Here is a 20,622-nt window from a genome sequence, read left to right as displayed (position 1 = left end):
GTGAACAGATCAGCCCATGGGATTTTTTTCTTCCCTTTCATGAAGAAATCCTTTCTCAGCTCCTTAGGGTTATTTTGTCGAGCACCTTCCAGCTCCTTTGCAGCATTCTGTCGAACACCTGGAGCCCGAACATCCAACACCCTTTGCTGGACATCTTTCACCTGAATATCAATTGAGACATTTAGTTGAACACCTTGAGCACGAGCTCCTGAACCAACCAAACCTTGCTCATCCCTACTGATGTTACCCTTCCCAGCAGATGCAACACCTTCCGAACCAACAGAGTGCTTATGCCTACTGGTATGGGTTCCACCAATTCTTCTATCATCAGGTTCGTCAGCTTCATCTAACGATTCAATAGTGTCTTTAGTGCCCAATGTTTCTGATGTGTCATCAACACCATCAGAATTACCTTCAGCTTTCATCTCCTCTCTCAAAACATCTTCACCGTCATCATCCGAAGATGACACACACCTCCTCGAGTTTCCTGATTTTTCATCGCCCTCTTCATCGTTAGACGATTCGCAATCGCCATCAGCTTCCTTATTCGTGTTATCATCAGATTCAATTGCAGAATCACCGTTCGATATTCTGCAACAGCTTGTTCACAGACATCCTAATCTGTCCCTGTTCTGCTACTGTAAACCGTAGCTTTCACCCTCAGTAACCCTTGAACGACATGGACAGTCGTACCACTCTGGTTATTTCGCAGATCTTGACCTAAAGGGCTCCGTTGGAGGTTCCTCTTCACCCAGGCCGAACGATACCCACCTTCTTCACGTTCATTATCTGCTACTTCAAATTTTTGCAGCAGAGAGAAATGATTAGCAGCTGCTGTGATTCGTGCAACCTCTGCTCGAATCTGCTGCACATTCTTTCTAACCCAAACTCCACGGTTTCGACCATGGTCTCTAATAAAATCCAGATTTGATTCACGTTCACTCTTGATGAGTGAAGATTTCATCTTAGCGGTAGAGATGACAAACTCAAACTCAAGATCAACTCAAGAATCAAGCATTTCCAACCCATCCCAAGCGTCTCTCCTAGAGAGGGATGAGAGCTTCTCTCTCTAACTTGGGATTCAGCTACATCAGCTCAGTTATTTATTTATACTTGGATAAGTGGTGTCACTGACGGAAGTATCTTTATTGCACATGCATTGTTGTGTTGTGGCTATTAATTGTCAATTGCTTTAATAACGTGCTCTTCCTGTTTGATTCTGTATCTCTATAATGACTAGAAGAGAAATTACAAAAGACTTTGTGCCTAGACTTTGCTCATCTTTGTGAGGGTGCTCAAATGTGTGTGTGCACACATTTCCAATTTAATTAAATTTTTGTATATGATCTTTAAAGGCATTTTCAGATGTAGAAGTTGAAACAGTGTGTTCACTTGTGATCAGTTGTTCCAAGTTTGGAACTTATTAGTTTTTTATATTTACTTTTGTTGAATTTGTATTTTTGTTAGAAGAATATGACCATATCTATCTAAATGGCTTTATTCTTAATTTTTTTTTTTTTTTTTCCTGTTTCTTGTTCTGTTGACATGTGAATTTCTAACATGCTGTTTTCCTTTTACTTTTTCTTTGCTATTTGTTTATTTATTTATTTTTGTCGTTCCATCAAAGAATGTTCTCATATTTCACAATTTCAAACATGGATTTTCACATTTCCCCTAATTTTCTTTTGCAGTCAACTATTGCCGCATGCTGCAGAAATGGTGCGTCTTGTGATTCAATATTTCAGGAAATGTGCATTGCCAGAACTAAGGATTAAGGTCTATTCAATCATAAAGATTTTGCTGTTATCCATGGGTGTTGGTATGCAACAATATCTTTTAAAATATTTCTGTTTTTGATACCATATATGCAATATATCTATCTGATTTTGCATGCCGGCTCTTTTGGTCTATCTTACACATGCATACTGATATTTTTGGCAAAGTGAAAATAGAACCAAATACTTTGGTGTTTAGGCTTCTTCTTTTGTTTAAGTTCTTGTAGAACTTAGAGATTTGTGGTAGAAAAGTTGAAATTGCACGTACATTTCTTTGTCGTTTTATTAGTACTTGATACTATGTCCTTGCCTATATATATTATTAATGCTGCCTAAATATTTTTATGATAACCAAAGGCCAAGGCACCTAAACATATTTGCATCAATAAGGAGGAAGAATATTTTGGCCATGTAGGAAGGAACGCGAGTAGAAACTGTGCCATGTAGGCATAATAGAATACGAAAAGGATTCTGTTTCTCCAAGCTTGGATAGATTTTGAAAAAGATAAAGAATATATACATGCTGTAGAGTTTAGGCAGAGTTAGATTGAGAGGGAGGCAAGAAAAAATTTTGAAGGAAACTATGCTATATTTTAAGTTAATATTTTTGATAATCTTGATTGAATCAGAGGTTTGGCAGATTGAAATATTGTATATTGCCCAAAACAAATTGAAGGGGCAAGTTTCTTGAAGTGGGTTTTTATTTGAATGGGAAATAGTAAGAGTTTCATTCCAAGGGCTATGAATGGGGAGAGTTGGTGAGGATTTGATGTTTTTGAAATCAGTTACGGGTTGGAAAGGGTCGAGCAGATCTGGTCAATCTAATGGATGATGGTGTTATTGGAAAGAGTTGAACACATCTAACTAGATTTGGTGTGGGTTGGAACGAAGTAACAATTTAGGCATCAAAGCTGGAAAGCAGTAATTTGGTAAGAATAAGCAATAAATGTAGTAGTTGCGGTTGTATGCGCGTGGTTTAATGGTGAAGGAGAGGCATAGGTTTTGTAGGGTTTGTGAGCTCTGTTGGAGATCTTGATCATTGCTAGAGGTTATTTATATCTTTAAGTATTATTATTATCAATGTTTTAAAAGGCGAAGGCGTAAGGAGAGGCGTAAGCTGTAGGGCATTGAGGCGTAAGCTGTTTTTTTATTTTATTTTATTTATATATTTAAAATAATTAATAAATAAAATAAATTTATATATAGTATAGTAATGAGAAAAAATTTAGAATAATGGAGAAAAAAATAAAAACATAATTTTTAAATATCATGTAGGCCAATTTTAGCAAACAAACTCAAATAATACATGTTAAAATATAAGCATGAGCCATAACATTACAAAAAAAGAGAAAAAGCCAAATTAAAGCATCACAATGTCTCATCGTCCAAGATTCTAAGAATTTAAATCTAAATCAACAAAGTTCAGAGGGAACTATAAAGGTCTTCATCAAAGTCCTCATCTTCATCAAACCCGTCTATAGTAGGAGTTCTTCCACTTATAAATTCCCCCTCTCCCACTTCAACATCATCGTCCTCTTTAGTTGTGACCAATGTTGGCCTCTTGCCTTTGTCTTGAGTGCCTATATATTCAATAAAGCTATAGGTTAGGAGTTAGGAGAAAGGGCAAATTATAAATTAGTAGATTCAAAAATGATTATTGATATGTATGTACTCTAGCTCTCACAATAATCACTAATCTTCCTTTTGCTAGGAATTATAGAATGCGGGCTATGAGAAGCTTGTGTTGCTTGAGCATCATCTCCTTCAAAAGCTACCACGGGCAAAGCTCTAATAGCATCAACTTCTAGGAGATTTTCATCAACAAACCAAGAAGTATCTTTTGGGAGGATAGGTTCTTTCTTCTCAGTGATCCACTCATCATCTGAAGCTACTTCTGCCACCAATATTGGATCATAATTTTATCTTCTTCTTAGGGCTCTCTCCCTCAGTTTGGTGTTGTACTTCACGTAAACTAGAGCATTCAATCTCTTGTGCTCTAATCTATTCCTCTTTTTTGTATGAATCTACAATTGAGTTTAACCCATTTAAATTTTTAGATATTAGAAGATATTTTCATAGTTGAGTGAAATGATATTAACATGACATTTGTAAGAACTTACTAAGAACCTGCTCAAATGTGCTCCAATTCCTCTCACATCCACTAGTGTACATGGCTAAGAACACGAATAGCAAATCGTCAATTCTGGGATCTTTTTCCCAAAATGTTTCCACTAATCAGCTACAAAAGAAAAACACATATTTAAGTTTCAAGTTATAAGAAGAAACAAAGATAGAGTACTACTAATTAACTAATTTTTACTGAAGTATTATTTTTACCTGGGCTTCTCAACATTCTAGAGTCAATAGCCACTCAAGTCCCAAACTCCCCTCGTGCGTTATCAAACAAATCCAATTGGATGTCTGCAACTAGCCTTTCCTCATATCTCAACATTCTATTCATGCATTCAAATAGTCTTTTCTTCACTTCTTCACAATAAGAGAAGTTCTCCTTGTAACCCAATTCGGGATTTAGATAATATCCCACAACATGTAAAGGGTGATGAAGTTGTGGAGTCCATCTATCATGTATTTTTCTCCAAATGGGTGCATACTTCTTGGAATTTCTAGAAAAAATTGCAGCAATTTTTTCCTTCTCTGAATCCATCAACTCATAGAGAAACCACATGGCTGGTCTTTCCTTAGAATCAAATTCCCTTAGAACACAACACACACAAGAGGGACAACACTCTTGTTAACACAAGCCACGTGAGGCCAAAAATGTTGGTCAAATAAAGCTATTGAGCGAGTCCTTACACCTTCATGCATGTTTGCATATGTAGAAGTGCACCACATCTCCGAAGCGAACATAGATTGAAGGCCTCGCTTTTGTTTGTAAATGCTTTGAAGTGTCAAAAATGCAGTAGCAAAGAGCGTCACTGGAGGGCGGATGAGTTCTTTGTTGTTGTTGAAATGCTTCCTCATCATTGCAAGTACATAGTAATGATTATAAATAAATTTCACAACTTGCTTAGCCTTTAGGATTTTGGTTGCATGGATCTTCAATTTTGCAATATCCTCCAACATGAGATCCAAACAATGTGCAGCACGTGGAGTCCAATAGAGCTTCTCCTTCTTTTCCATAAGCTTTTTTCCACCATTTATCATGTTCTTTGTGTTATCAGTTATCACCTGCACAAAATTCTCCTCACCAACTTACTCAACCACCTCATCCATATACTTAAACATCAAATCACCATTTTTTATAGAATCAAAAGCATCAATGGATTTTAAAAACCATGTACTAGCACGACTATTCACAAGGAAATTGACCAAGACCCTTGAACACCCTTCAACCCATCCATCAACCATGATAGAACATCCATATTCCTTCCAATATTTTTTGTGCTCTTTCAACATGCCATCGATGTCTTTCACTTCATCTTTAAGGATCCATGTTCTCATCTCTTGCATAGATGGAGGCTTGAAACCTGACCCGTAATTAGCAATATCATCCACCATAACATGCCAATATACGTCATCCATAAAACTGAATGGTAGAGCATTGTTGAACACACAACGACCAACTTTCCTACACACTTCATTTCTTTCTTCCTTCTTCCATGTTGAGTTTAGAGTGGCTTGTTTGGTAAGTGAAGATGAAAACTTATCTCTCATCTCTCACATTTTGAGGAGCTTTTGGGCAAGGTTTCATTCCTTTCCTTGTACCTGTCAAATGATGTTTAAATCTTGTGACAGTCACACTGCAAGTTTGATCACAAAATTTGCATAGAAAATATTTTTCTCCATCAACTTCTTTTATGTATTTCCAAACAAAATCTTTTTTCTGCCCCTTTGACTCACTTTCATACATGTTTTTGTTTACCAATCAGCAGCTGCAGCCGGAAATTAAAACTGAAAATTGAAAAATGAAAAGTGAAAACTGAAGCAAATCAAAAGCAGCTCCAGCTTACCTTGAGTTTTAGAGACACTGGCAGAGAGTCTCGTGGGAGTCTGCTACGAAGAACACTGGAGAGAGATAGTTGATTACCTGAATTATTTCGAGGAGAGACCTCAGATTGAGAAGAGATGTCGAAGTAGAGAGGTAGTAGGGGGTCACGAAGAGAGACGAGAGGTTGTAGAGGGTCGCTGGAGAGAGACGAGAGGTTGTAGAGGGTCGCTGGAGAGAGACCAGAAGTTTGAATGGGTTGTTAGAGAGAGACAAGATGTCCGAAGGGGTCGTCAGAGGCAGATGAGAGGTTGGAAGGGGTCATCAACTCGTTGGAGAGACGAGAAGCTAGAGGAGTCTTTGAAGCCAGACGCAAGCTTGGAAATAGGCGAGAGCTCCAAAGGAGTCGTTGGAGAGAGACGTCGGAAGGAGTCGTCGACTCGTCGAAGAGAGATGAGAAGCTGGAGGAGTCTTTGGAGAGAGACGGAAGCTTGGAAGAAAGAAATTTCTTCGAGGGGGGGGGGTCCGACGCTCATCAAAGCCCTATTAGTCTGATTACTTTATATATATATATACACACTAAATCAAGTTGCTCCCAAAAAGCATACACCTTCCCATATAAGGTGTAAAAGGTGCACCTCTTGTCCTAAGGCATATGCCTTATCCCTTGAGGCATACACATTTTGGGATTTACGCCTTTCAAGTTACGCCTTAGTGCGTTTTATGCTCAAAATGCATGAGATGCGCCTCATGAGCACCTTTTAAAATACTGCTATATCCGCTGGTGAGTCGTTCACCTCGTTGGTGGTTGTGTTGGTGCTTCACATAGTTTTTGATTGTCTCGATTATTTTTTATTGTTCGTTTTGTTTGACATTGGTGTGGTTGCTGATTTGTGAGTGTTGGGATGGAGTCTATGAATCCCAAAAATTTGTTTCCTACGTCGTCGTCACAATTAACGACTCAAAAGTTGGATGGAAAGAACTATGTTCATTTAAATTTGTTTGAGTTTATTCAGCAGGATTAGGGAAATCAGACCATTTTTTCCAATCTAATCTTTCTAGTGAGAAGTGAAAATACGGGGTTCAAGAAGATGCCTTGATTGTTTCCCTCTTATGGAATTCGATGGAGCCACAGATTGCACGGATGTGTATGTATCTAGTTACATGCAAGGAGATTTGGGATTATGTCAAACTTTATACTCTAGTAACATACATGTATGTATGATTTATCGTACAACAGGGAGATAGGAGTATTGTAGATTGTTTTGGAGAAATGAAGCGTATTCATGAGGAGCTTAAGATTGTGCAACCTATGATTGCCGATGTTTGTGAGATGCAGAAGCAGAGGGAGCAAATGATAGTTCTTCTTGAGACCCGAGTTTAAGGCAATTCGGACCCAGATACTTAGTTAGTGCCAAGTTGCCATCATTTGCTGATGTTTATTCTCGTGTCTTTCTTGCTTCCTTTAGCACACATTCTTATGCTTTTGCTTCTGGCTCTGAGAGGACAACCTTTGCTACATAGAGTGATTCTAGTTCTATAACAAACAATTGCAAAAGTTATTGAGGTGGTTTGAGTGGTTGCAGTGGTAAAGACAGGCGAGGTGGGGGTACTCCTTGCAAGTGCGCTCATTGTGGACGGAGTAATCATACTATTGAGTAGTGTTGGGATCTTCACAGTAGACCTTCATTAGAAAAGTTAAAATGTCTTGTTCCTAGTTTTGAATTTTGTATCTAGTCTCGATCAGTCTTGTTAGTTGGGAAAGCACCATCGTATTCCTCTTGCTTTTTAGATTAATAAATGGGCTGCAAGTCCTTTTATTATAGTTCATTCTGATGTTTGAGGTCTTAGTAGGGTTGTATCCAAGTTGAGTTTCCAATGCTTTGTATCCTTTGTGTATGATTATTCAAGAATGACTTGGTTATATTTAATAAAAGATCTTTTGAAGTTATTTCATGTATTTTGTGTCTTTTGTTAAGAAATAAAGGCTCAATTTGGTTTGCCAGTTCGAATACTTCAAAATAATAATGCTAAAGATTATTTTAGTGCACAATTCATTACTTATATGACTTAGTTTGGTATTGATCATCAATCACCCTGTGCCCACACCCCTTAATAAAATGGGGTTGCAGAGAGGAAAAATAAATATCTTCTTAAAATCACTTGTACCTTACTTTATCAAATGCATGTACCTAAAGTGTTTTGGAGTGATGTTGTACTTATTGCTTGTTATTGTATCAACAAAAGGCCATCCTTTGTTCTTAGTGATAAAAATCCCTACTCCATTCTCTTTCCTAATTCACTTTTATTTTCTCTCCCTTCTCGTATATTTGGGTGTGTCCTTTGTTCATCAACTAACTCCTTGGGTGGATAAGTTGGAGTCTTGTGCTATAAAATGTCTCTTTCTAGGCTACTCATATGCTCAAAAGGGATATTGTTGTTATAGTCCTGTGTTGCTTTGCTTCTTTGTTTTTGCTGATCTTACCTTCTTTGAGTCTACCTATTACTGCACCCAGTCATTGAGTGCTTCTGAGCTCAATGAGTCTCTTCCTTTGCCTAATCTTCCAAATTCTACTTTGCTATCCTTGCCCAACCAACCGTTTGAGTCTCCATGTAGTTCAAGGCCTTCTCATCGTCTTGATTGTCTAATTTGCAGGTGTATTCACAACGGCGGCTCCAAGGAAGAGAGCCCCCTCTAGGTTTTACTACCACACATTTGGTTTCCTAGTTTGGTGATCATACTCCCTATGATGTTGATCCTTATATTGTTGTTCGAAAAGGTAAATGACATTTACTCAACATCCCATTTCCAACTATGTTAGTTATGACTTCTTATCACCCTCCTATTATTGTTTTGTTATTGCTTTATCCTCTATAACCCTTCCTAAATCCATTTTGGAAGCCTTAGCCCATTCTGGGTGGAGGGATGCTATGGTTGAAGAGATGACTGCTTTACATGACAATGGTATTTGGGACTTGGTACCTCATCCTCCTGACAAGTCTGTAGTTGGTTGTCGCTAGGTTTACGGTGTGAAAGTCAACCTTGATGGTTCTATGGCTCGTCTAAAGGCCCGTCTTGTTTCTAAGGGATATACTCAGGTGTGTGGTCTAGATTGTTCTGATACTTTTTCTTCGGTTGCCAAGTTTACATCAATATGTTTGTTTCTCTCCTTGGCTACTACTTGTCACTAGCCTTTGCATCAGTTAGATGTGGAGAATGCCTTCTTGCTTGGTGACCTTGAGGAGGTTTATATGGAGCAGCCTCCTTTGTTGTTGCTTAGGGGGAGTTAGGCTTAGTGCGTCTGCTTAAGAAGGCTCTATATGATTTAAAATGGTCTCTCAGAGCATGGTTTGGTCGTTCCAGTGCTTTAGTACTTGAGTTTGGTCTTCGACAATGTGTTGTGGATCATTCCGTGTTTTATCGTCATACTTCATCGGTAGGATCCTTCTTGTTGTTTATGTGAAAGATATTGTTTTTACACGTGATGATGATAAAGGTATTGAAAGTCTTAAACTTTTTCTACAGACTAAATTTCAGACCAAAGATTTAGGAGCATTGAAATACGTCTTGGGTATAGAATTATCTAGATCTTGTATAGGAACTATTTTGTCACAGAGGAAGTATGTTCTTGATCTGTTGGATGAAGCTAGAGTGTTGGGATTTAAACCAGTTGATGCACCCATGGATTTTAATAGCAAGTTAGTGTTGGATATGAGTGATTGGCTACCTAGTCTTGGACAATACCAGGGGCTTGTTGGAAAGTTGAAATATCTCACAGTTACTCGGCTAGATATATCTTTTGCAACAAGTTTTGTGAGTCAATTTCTAGATTATGTGAGGACAAGTCATTGGGATATAGTAATTCACATATTGAGATATCTCAAAGGCATAGTAGTTAAAAGCGCGCCTGAGGTGCGAGACACAGAGAGGCGAGGAGACTTGTGCCTCATAAAAAGCTAGGCGAGGCGACCTGCAAGAGGCGCAGAGGGGCGCCTTGAAAATTTTGTGTCTGTTAAATGAAAGAAATAGCCAGAGGTCCGAGTCTAGCCCTCATTCAACTCGAACAAACAAGAGCCCTAGCCCCTATTCGACCCTTCGAAGCCCCACGACCCTTCACGAGTTCGTCTTGCACATTTTGAACCAGCGAGAGCCTTCGCGAGCCTTCGAACCAGCAGCGTGAGTTTGTCTGCGAGCCTTCGAACCAGCAGAAGCCTTCGTGAGCTCGTTTTTGAGCCTTCGAACAGCACTGTGAGTTCGTCTTCGACATTTTGAACCAGCACAACCCTTCGCAAGAGTTCATCTTCGACATTTCTAACCAGCACAACCCACCCTGCACGACTTTGTCTTCCACATTTCGCACCAGCAGAAGCCTTCGCGAGTTTGTCTGCGAGCCTTCGAATCAGCAGCGTGAGTTTGTCACTTCGTATTTAACATTTTGAACCAGCTGCAAGCTCGTCTTTGAGCCTTCGAACCTTCGTAAATCGTCTTCTTTTTCTTCTTGTTCAGTTCTTCTTCTTCTTCTTCTTTGTCTTCTTCTTCTTCATCTTCTTTCTGCGTCCTGCTGCCTCCTGCTGCTGCTTCTTCTTCTTCTTCTTTCTGCTGCTGGCTGCATGCTGCATGCTTCTTATAATATTGTGTGTAATTAAATATGTAGTTTAATGTAAGTTTATAACTAATACATAATATTCTTTTTAATGAATTTAGCTACTGCTGCCTGCTGCTTCTTCTTATAATATTAGTTGATAATTTTATTTTGATCGTAAACTTCTTAAAAATATATTTTACAAATTGAGAAAAAAATGCAAGTTGAAGATTCATAATAATTAATATAATAATCAACAAGTATTAAACTAGAGAAGGTTGTTTGACCAACATAACTTAAGAATTCACTAGTATTGAATTAAACTTAAGCTGATATTTAGATTTTAGACGTTGAAATTATTTTATTGTACTCTTTTATTTTGATGTTGAACTGTGTTGAATTGTTAATGCTTTTGGCCTTGGAAATTTTATTAGATTTCCAATTTTGCTATTGAATGTTTGGCATTTTAAATTCTAATATTACTAGATATCCATATGTTCAAAAATCAATTACCCCAAATAGGCATTTTACAGCATTTTAATAGTTGTGCACCTCACCTTCGTGAGGCGCGCGCCTTCATCTCACGCCTCGGCTTCAAATACCCTTTGCGCCTCGGCTTGCCTCGCTCCTTTGGCTACTATTCTCAAAGGTGCACCAAGTAAAGGTCCTTTATATCGTGATTGGGGTCACGCTTATATCCATGGATATATAGATGTAGATTGGGCTGGGTCACCTTTTGATTGGAGATCCACAAGTGGGTATTGTATCTTGGTCGGTGGTAATTTGGTTTCTTGGAAGAGTAAGGAACAAACTATGGCAGGTAGGTCAAGTGCTGAGTCAGAGTATGAAGTTATGACTCAAACTACTTTTGAACTTGTCTGGTTGAAGATCATGTTGGAAGAATTGGGTGCTTCTCATTCTCAACTTATGAAGTCGACATGTGACCATCAATTTGCTCTTCGTATTGCCTCCAACCCGGTCTTTAATGAGCAAATGAGGAACATTGAAGTTGATTGTCGCTTTGTTCGGGAGAAACTTGTGAAAAAGCTCATCGAAGTTGAATATGCAGCTTCTTGATTTGTTTACCAAAACGTTGGGAGGTGCTCGTGTTAAATTTATTTGTAACAAGCTTCTGCATATGACATTTTATGCTTCAGCTTGAGAGCGAGTGTTAGAGGTTATTTATGTCTTTTAGTATTATTTTTAAGTGTGTTAGTATGTTAATTAGTGAGAGTTAGTAAGGGTATTATTGTTATTAGAATGCATTTAATATGTATTATAAATAGAGGGAGAGACCTATCTCCAAGTTAGGTCTCTCATTTTAATCAAATCTTGAATAGCACAGTCATGAATTATATTGGGCCTTAACCATCAACATTTTGTTGAATTTGAGCCAGCTCTGCTAGAATTAGCCCAAGATTAACTAAGTGCAGTTTTGTCCAGCCCCTGCCTTCTCCGGCCCATCAAGATGTTTTTGGAATTGTTCAAGACCAAATTTTAGGTGGAGTGTCTACTAAGGTTCATTTCAGGCACATCATCTGAATAATAAGGTAGGGCTTCCAGTGGATAAACAAGAGGTGGGCAGTCACAGTAAATAGGGCCACCATTTTTCTAGCTCTGAGCTCTCATCTGGTGCTACAAGGGAGATAGACTGCTGATTGAAAACAGGGGGCTGATTCTAGTGCCAGTGGCAAGCTGGCATCTTGGCATTTAGAGTTGGTCTTTGATGCTGGGAAAGCTTGAAAATGGCAGCAAATGGAGATGTCTTGTAGGAAGAGTACTCAATCAGGGATTTTTTAGCATCATCTTCTTGAAAATTTTTTTAGACAAATCTCGAAAGTAATTGTGGTTCTTCCAGGTATTGAGTGTGATTGTGGAGAGAAAAAAGGTAAAGGATGTGAAGGTTGCGAGGTGTAAGAATCAAGCGATGGGTCTGATGAGGACAATGAGTTTGATAGTGTTCATGGGTGTGATAGTAGATTATTTTTAGATGATTTACATTTTCTGTATTGTTAGAATATGGAAGTCAGTTCTCTTGCGTCTGTAACACCAACAGTAAAATCTTTGGTCAAATCCCCATAAAGGCAGGGTGCAGAAGAATCCTAATTTCACATCGGTTACTCCCTCTCCTCTCATGCTAGGCGAACATTGGTCTTCAAAAGGGATACTTTCTCTGTTTTTTTGGGGGTGGATAAGATTGAGTGGTTCCTCGCTGCTTGGGAGGATTTCTGGGCCTGTGGACAGGAAAGGTCTTTGCCTCCTTCTTGGTCTGGTAAACCTAATCATCATTGTCTAACATTTTCTCTCTCTACCTTCAACATAGCCCTCTTGGTAAATGAATTGGGAGATTCATGAGGGAGATGGACCATTTTTGGAGGGGAACCATTGCTTCAAAATATTATCTTTGTTGTGATGGTTTGACCATCAAAGATGTGATGTGAGGAATGGTTGGGATGGTTTTTTTCTCCCTTAGTAATTTCCAAGTGGGGAATGGGGACAATATTGTCTTTTCACACTATTTGGTACAGGTTATCTCCCCTTAGAACAAAATTCCTTTCCATGTTCATTTTGGCTTGTGAGGTATAGTCCTAATCAATAATCACCTTCAAATTATAGGTTAAGAGATTTCCTGGAATGTGCTCTTGGTTAGAAATGTCTTTGATTGGGAAATTGACCATTTTATATTTTTATGGTAGCTTATGCAAAATCCAATATCTGAACGCTTCTAATGACTACAAGTGAGTCTTTTCTGAAAGGAGAGACTATTGTTCTTGGATTTTTGATTTTTTTAGGGAGTATTTTGGTAAACGTTTTTTTAGGCACTTAATTAAATTTTTTTTTTTGCCCTTTCCCGCTTTATAGATCCATTTGGAAGGCTAAAGTCCCCTCTACCATTAAGGCTTTTATTTGGTTGGTCCTAATAACCTGTTGCAGTGTAGTAGGCCTTTCAAGGCTTTACCTCTGATTGTATGTCTTCTTTGTTTTCAAAATTCAGAATCTGCTTCTCACCTATTCTTTCATTGCTCCTTTTCTTGGAGAGTTGGGAATAATCTATTTGGCTTATTTGGAGAGAGTTGGCTGTTTCTGGAGTTGGTGGAGCATTTTTTAGCTATCTATTTTTCAGGTTGTGGAAGAGGAAAAGAGGCTTCGGCATTGTGAAAGTCCAATTTTTGCAGTTTTGTGGGGGATTTGGTTGGAACAGAGTGCTCTCATTTTTACGAGGAAGAGGATGTCTTTGATTATGCTTTGGGATAGGATTCAGTATTTGGCCTCTTCATGGGTTTTGCAGCTGGATGTTTCATAGGGTTTTCTTTTTCTATACAGCGTGATTGGCTGGCTGATCTTCTTCTTAGACCTATAAACCTTCTTAGACCTGCAAACCACTGGCCAACCAAATGATATTCTTATCCCCGACCCCAGGTGTCAGAAAATCTCTCATTACTCTATCCATACTCCTTGCTACTCGTAGTCTGATCTTTAAAGGTATCAGAGGGCAGTTTTACTGTAATTTTTTTCTTTTCCTGTGTTTTTCCTTTTTCTCTTTGGAGGACATATTGTTCTCTCCTCATTTGGGAATTCATCTCTAGGTCTTAGGAGGGGTGGGTGGGGGGTGGGGCTTGGGTCTTGTTAGTTTGGCGTTTGAGAAAATTGCTATGGTGGGTGAAATGGTTCCTTTTATGCAACAAACCAGTCTTATCATTCATTTTCTCTTGATAATTGCGTGTAGAATGCTAGAACTCCTTCAATGGTAAAGGCTTCTGTCTCTCGATGTGCATTTTGTGTTGCTAGTAACATGGATGTTGCCCGTTTACTCTTTCTTTACCTTGGTGATATGGAATGAAAATTTTGTTATTGGGTGAGTGTTGCGTTTGTCCTCATTCTTTCGTTGTTTTTTTTTGGTTGATTAGACTTAAAGGCTTTGGGATGCAAAGGAACATGAGGAATTTGTGGAGAATGGATTTTTTGATATCGTCCTTCATCTATTGATTCGATATGGAGCAGGATTGTGTATTTTGCTTCCATTTGAGTTCCTCTAGGGGTGTTTGATTTACAACATGATTATTGGCTTTATTAGCTTTTTTTTTCTTATTCTACTAGTTTTCTTTTTGGAGCTTATGATTCTTTTCCTTTGTTATTTTGAGGCTGCCTTGTCCTCCTTGTATATTCTTCTATCTTAATAAATTTCTTTTCTATTTGAAAGGGAATAATAAGGTTTAAGAATGGAGCCTTATAGGGTATTTTTTCCTCTGAGAAAGTACACTTGTTGAAGCAGTGGAAAAGGCATATTGGTTTATGATTTGGCAAAAATGAATGGTGTGATAACGGTTTCCTGTAGCTGATGCTAACTAGTGGTTATTTAAAGGCATTGTGTTGATATGTGTTCTTATTTATGTAGATGTGGTATTGGGATGTGTTGAATTGTGCTGAATTTATCTTATGCTATCTTATACTTTGCTAAGTTATTATGCTCTAAAAACACGTGCAAATTTTGGCCTCTATTTTCCCCATCCCACTCTTGATTTTGTGAGCTAGTTCCATGCTTCCATTGCATATATTTTATAAGATGTTATAGACTATTTTATTTTCCTAAATCTCTCGTTGGGCAGGTCTGGTTCAAAGAGAGTATATAAGTGGAACCAAGTTGTACAAAGTCATACTTTTGGCTGACATTTTTATTTTGTATGAACCATTGAACCATCATTATATCCTGGGCCAACTAGGAGTCTAGGACAGATATGAGACCTGTGCCCCTCTCCTCCTTCGAGTGTGGTTTTTGTGGTTAGTGTGGAGACTGGAAAGGTAGTAGTAGATCTTGTCTTTTGTGTTAATTTTTAACCACTTTGCTGTTGGGAATGTTATATCTTCCTATGGTTTCTTTCACATTTCAGCCAAAATAAAGATGGACTTTTTTGGTTCATGCTTCACTTTTGTTTAATTCCTCATGGTTTTGTTAATTGATGCCCTGCTTGACTAATTCTTTATGTTTTTGATGTCTTTGGAATTAAACATTGCTATTGATTTTTTATTTTTTTTTTGTCTCTGCTGCATTTGAGCAGAGAACTTGTTTATTTTTGTTAGCATCTCTCATTAACGATCAGGTTTAGGTTTGATGGTATTACTAATTAATGCAGTTATATGTTGAACAGGAATAGCTGTACACCTTTCTCAGGAAGTTATTAGCAATGCATTTGTTGATTTGGATGGTCATGATAGTGGTGGCACATCTTTGGATACATATTTGGATGCCTCTGTAGAAAGGCTCCAACGGCCAAGCCGGAAAAAAAGGAAGCATGTTACCACAACTGTGTCTAGTGAGCAGGATTTGGAAATGGAAGTACCCAGGAACTGCCCAACAACTTGGATGTCTTTAAAGATTGCAGCACTGGAAGTGTTAGAATCTCTTCTCACTGTGGTATGTATTTCATGTTTGTGGATTCTGTTGGGAGGATGTATCTAGTTACTGACGGAAACTTTCTCAAATCCTAGGGGTGGTTATGAAAACAAGGAATGAAAACTAAAAACCAAAGCTAAAAACTGAAAAGGAAAAAACCAGACCTGTTTGGTTAAAACGAAAACAAATTTAATACTTGATTGAGAAAATGCTCATTTTTGTCCTTGAATCAAATAACTAAAATATGATTAAAATAATAAAAAAGTTCAAAATAATACAAATTAAAAGAATTATGATAAAAATAAAAAGTATTATTACTATTTTACTTAATTATTGTATTTTAGAATTCACCTCACAAGAACAATCTTATTGTAAAATATTTTCGAAAAATAATAAAAATATTTTTTAAATATCATTTACTATTTAATTTTGAAAAAAATTTAAGGATATTTTTATTTTAATTACATTTTAAATTCATATGATCATTTTATTGTAGTTTTGATTAAAAATTATGTATAAAATGAATGATTTAATCTACAAAAGTTAATTATGGATATTAAAGTTTTCTAGCAACAGGTAGCAACTGAAAATCGTAAAATCTGATTTTCAGTTTTTCAAAAACAGCTGAAAAACGAACAAAAGACACAGCAAACTGGCAAAGTAAGCAAAAACATTTTCTTAGTCTGGTCTCTTCATTGTACAGAAACAAATAACATAAAACAGAAAAGATACCAAATAGACCCTTAATTTTTTGTGATGTCATTGCATTTGCTCAACATGCTAATGATATTGCATTCCACATTTTCGGTTTGTTTCGGCCTTAAGGCTATCCGCTTTGTGAAAAAGAAACTAATTTCATCAAATGAATCTGTAATTAGTTGGTTGTGAAAAACTTTTCTAAAATACAATCTCAAATGAGGTGCTTGAGAACCAATCCTATTTTCTTGTTAAAGGATTTTTATGCGTTGTTATGTATTTTTGAGGATATCCTTTCCATTTGAAAGATTCCATTTTGACAAAATCAATGAATTTTTAAATATCACCTCTGCTATTTGTCAAATATTGGAGGAGAGCATTTCAGGTTGATTTGATGTTTGTGAAACATGGATCCTTAAAATGCTGTTGTAAAACCATTCTGCTAAGGTTCACTTTTTTATTTTTTATTTTTTACTCTCTCTCTCTCTTGTTTCAATTCTGATTCTGTAATTGATAACTGTTTAAGTTTATGTTCTTGATCTTATCATGGACACTTATTCATGGTTCTGTTATTTAATGAATAATAAAATATGAAATCAATTGTAATTTCTTTCAGGGTGGTGCTCTGAGGTCTGAGCATTGGCGATCAAAGATTGATCTCCTCCTGATTACTGTTGCAATGAAAGCTTGTAAGGGGGGATGGGCCAGTGAGGATAAGAATATTTTCCTACCCAATGAACCTATTTCTACTTGGGTAGATTTCCAGCTTGCAGCCCTGCGTGCACTTTTGGCATCAGTTCTTTCTCCTGCTCGTGTTCGGCCTCCATACCTTGCTCAGGCTCTTGATCTTTTTCGAAGAGGTAATCGACTTTTTGATATAGCCCCATTGTTGTTTAGACGGATGGTATGCATAAAAATTAGGAAGCCAAGTGATAAATTTTTAAAAAGAAAATTGGCATGCAGGAGAGGGAGCCTAGGTGTAATCCAATGTGATTGTGAAAAAGGAGCACATTTGTTTTCTTGTTCTTTGCTGCAAAGATGTCCACATAGTTGGGTAGGGATGAGAAGTTGAGAGAGAGAAAATGATGATAATAAATACGAGATGGATGGCATGGGAAAACTGGGAATGATGAGTTATTGAAATGGATGGATAAGAATGAGGAGTTATGAAGTTCCTGAATTTTGCCAGCTGAAGGAACAGGAGCCTATCAGTATCCTGCAGCATAGCTACATGAAGCTGGAGTAGGTGTTTGAAACTGCGGGATGGTGGTAAGATGTAAAGGAGTCCACTGTTGGAAGCATCTATGTGAATCATATTTATATTTATTTATATACAAATATAAATTGTCATATAGTAGTTTCAGACAGAAATATTTGAATTCAACACAAACTAATATAATGCAAAAGATATGTATATTGTAAAATTTCATGGTAAGTTCATTTCAGTTCAATCCAAAATAATACACTCATGGGTGTGGGGCTTGTAATGATGGTGATGGGGTTCTATCATGGTGGGAGGAAGATTTCACCTTGGTTGAAGCGGCAATCTGTCAAGGTTGTGTAAGAAGTGCTCAATTGATGTTTTGATACGGAATCATCACCTAGTCAGCAAAATTCTGTAGCTATTGGTTTAATATATTATGATTGTATGGGAAAATTTTGAATATGATGGTTTGTCAATAGACATGAGAGAACGAGTTGTCATGGATTTTTTTTTGCCTGAAATCGACCTTCTGTGGCTGCCAAATGGGCATAGTTCACCTGGCAAAAAGAAATCCCCGCTCAATGCATAGTGACAAATCATTTGCTTTTAAAGAACTGCTCTAGCCTCTTCTTGTATTTCTCTTTCTTGATCACATTGCTTTAATTAATTAAATTTATACCTGTAATGTTCTGCCCTTTATAGAGATGGTGTTTGCAGGTAAGCAGGAAACAGGAACGAGGCTTGCTGAATTCTGTGCCCATGCTCTGTTGGCCTTGGAAGTTCTCATACATCCCAGGGCGCTTCCACTGATGGATTTCTCTTCTCCACACCAAGATACATACGCTGGGGGTCATGGGCACAACATTCCTCTGTCAAATGGTTTGCTGGGAATGGAACAATTGGATTCCGGTTCTGAAGATGATGAGCTATATGACAGATGGTGCAGGGATGCCAATGAAACTGGAGGTCCAGTGACTTATCCAGCTAAGAGTACAATAGTCTCCAAAGAGCCTTCTGAACCTGCCAGGGATTCTGGGGCTAAAGAAAAATTCTCCATGGACTGTTCATTTGGAACAGAAATGCCTCCAAAAAGTAAGCAGGGCCTGGGGCCAGCAGCAGTGGCTGGTTCTGATGTTGAGATAAGAGAAAATCAGGATGAGATTGTGGTCGAGTTGTCCCGAATTCCTGAGCCCATTTCTCATGAAGCCACTATTCCTGCTGTTACCTGCAACCCCGTGGGCACAAACCTAGAATTTACAACTGCTTCTGACAGCCACACGTTGGATCATTCAAGGGGTCAAATGGCATTAGACAAGGATGAGTTGCTGGAGAAAGGTGATGGGTATGCTGCAATAGAAAAAACTACTTCGACGGTCATGGATTCCAAGAGAAGCCAGGGATTTCTGTTTGAATTGGAGCATGAATCATCTTCAGACTCATTTCCTGACATTGTGGATGGGGATCCGGATTCTGATTAGAAATTAGGGATAGATTTTGGTAATTGATGGATGGGCAAATGGGTTTTGAACAGTTCTGAAGTCGCTCAATGCAGTGGATATTCCATGTAGTGATATTTGTATTGCTGGGGCTCTTCACCCAGGTTGTTTGGCCCTGCCTGGGATATTGTTTCTGAAGAACTGCTCTCTGCAAGTGCCGAGCCTCTCACAGGGAATTACCCCCAGTACTTTCAGTGCCCTTTCCTTCTCTCATTCATAGGGCAAATTTCAGGTGCAGGGTACCCTTCACCTCCAATTTTGAGTTGTTTTTAAGGTCAGTGCCATGAGTAGAGAATTACATACAGGAATTGCATACTAAATTATACAAAAAATTTCCAGGTTTACAAAAATTGTGAGGCCACCACGTGTCATCTGTATGCTGAGTTCTGTATAAGGCTTTTGTAAGAACTTAGAAGCTTGCTTGGTCCATTTGGTGAAGTGGGTTTGGAAACATTGCGAATTCGAAAAGTTGCGCCTTTAGTCTGCATTTTAAATCCTTATTTCTGTAATTGAAAAAGAAAGAAAAAAAAACTTCCAAGTAAAAAATTTACAGTTTCTTAGAGAACGAGTATCAGGAATTAGAACAAGAAACGTAAAATTGAACTTTCCATGACATTACTCGACTGGACTGGAGACACCAGCGACGGCTTGAAAATTGTAATCGAATGTGGACTTGCCAACTGCTGTAATTGTTAGGCTTTATATTTTATAAACCTGAAGAGGAATCTATGACCATGAGAACAGACTGACGTGCCTGTGAAGGGTGAAAAAACATGTACCTGTTGAAGTGCTCAGCTGCCATTTTCTGACCCTTGAAAAAAAAAATGGTCAATGTTGGTGGTCAATGAAATTGGGTTACAAGTACCCCTGCTCTGTTTAGCAGTTCTCTCATGTTGTATATTTGAAAGAGGCAGACCTCCTTGCTTGTTGTATCCCTTTTCTCTTCAGTTAGACAAAATATAGGACTGGTACCAACAGTTATTCTTTTATTTTCCTACTCCTTTGTTGGCTGCTGAACACATTAGTCGACCTTATTGTAAATGAGCTCGTGTACTACTCGCAAATTAGAAATTGTCACGTGAGGCTATTCTTTTGAGGGTTCTGCATAGTCGGATCCACGCAATGACATGAATTCTAAACACAATTGGAGATTAAGTGTGAGATGCGTTTGTCATGTCTTACATTTAAATTATAAATTATTAGTTTGGTTATGTAACTTCATCTTAATAGCAAATTTGAGCTTTGACCGAGTGGTTCCCTTCTTGATTCTCGAACTAGGTTCAAATCCTTCAATATATATATATATTCATATATCGACTCAAATGGACCAATTTTGGCTGGGAGCTTTAGTTCGGTGTGCGCGTCTTTTGGGTTTTGATTAGTGAGGCTAAGAATTGAGTATGGTCTTTCAATTAAATTGTATATTTCTTGAATCCCTATAAGAAAAAAACATTAGGATAGAACAATTTTATTTTTCTTCTTATGCATTCAGATTTTTCTTATTATTATTACTATTGAGAAAAGACCAAA

General features: G+C 37.8%; 1 protein-coding gene across 1 annotated transcript in view; it reads left to right on the top strand.

Moving 5' to 3' along the window:
* LOC131166320 (uncharacterized) overlaps nt 1–19,560 on the top strand; it is a 50,514-nt gene extending 30,954 nt beyond the window's left edge. The window contains exons 10-13 of the mRNA XM_058124763.1: nt 1,692–1,819; nt 15,452–15,717; nt 17,009–17,252; nt 18,314–19,560. Coding sequence (XP_057980746.1) covers nt 1,692–1,819; nt 15,452–15,717; nt 17,009–17,252; nt 18,314–19,074 — 1,399 coding nt within the window. The 3' untranslated portion in view covers nt 19,075–19,560. The remainder of the gene's footprint in view (nt 1–1,691; nt 1,820–15,451; nt 15,718–17,008; nt 17,253–18,313) is intronic.
* The last annotated feature ends 1,062 nt before the right edge of the window (nt 19,561–20,622 follow it).

This window comes from Malania oleifera, chromosome 10 (genome assembly GCF_029873635.1).
Source record: "Malania oleifera isolate guangnan ecotype guangnan chromosome 10, ASM2987363v1, whole genome shotgun sequence".
In the NCBI taxonomy this organism is placed as follows: domain Eukaryota; kingdom Viridiplantae; phylum Streptophyta; class Magnoliopsida; order Santalales; family Ximeniaceae; genus Malania; species Malania oleifera.
The sequence above is the reverse complement of the archived record's forward strand: the minus strand, read 5'-3'. Positions and strand labels throughout refer to the sequence as shown.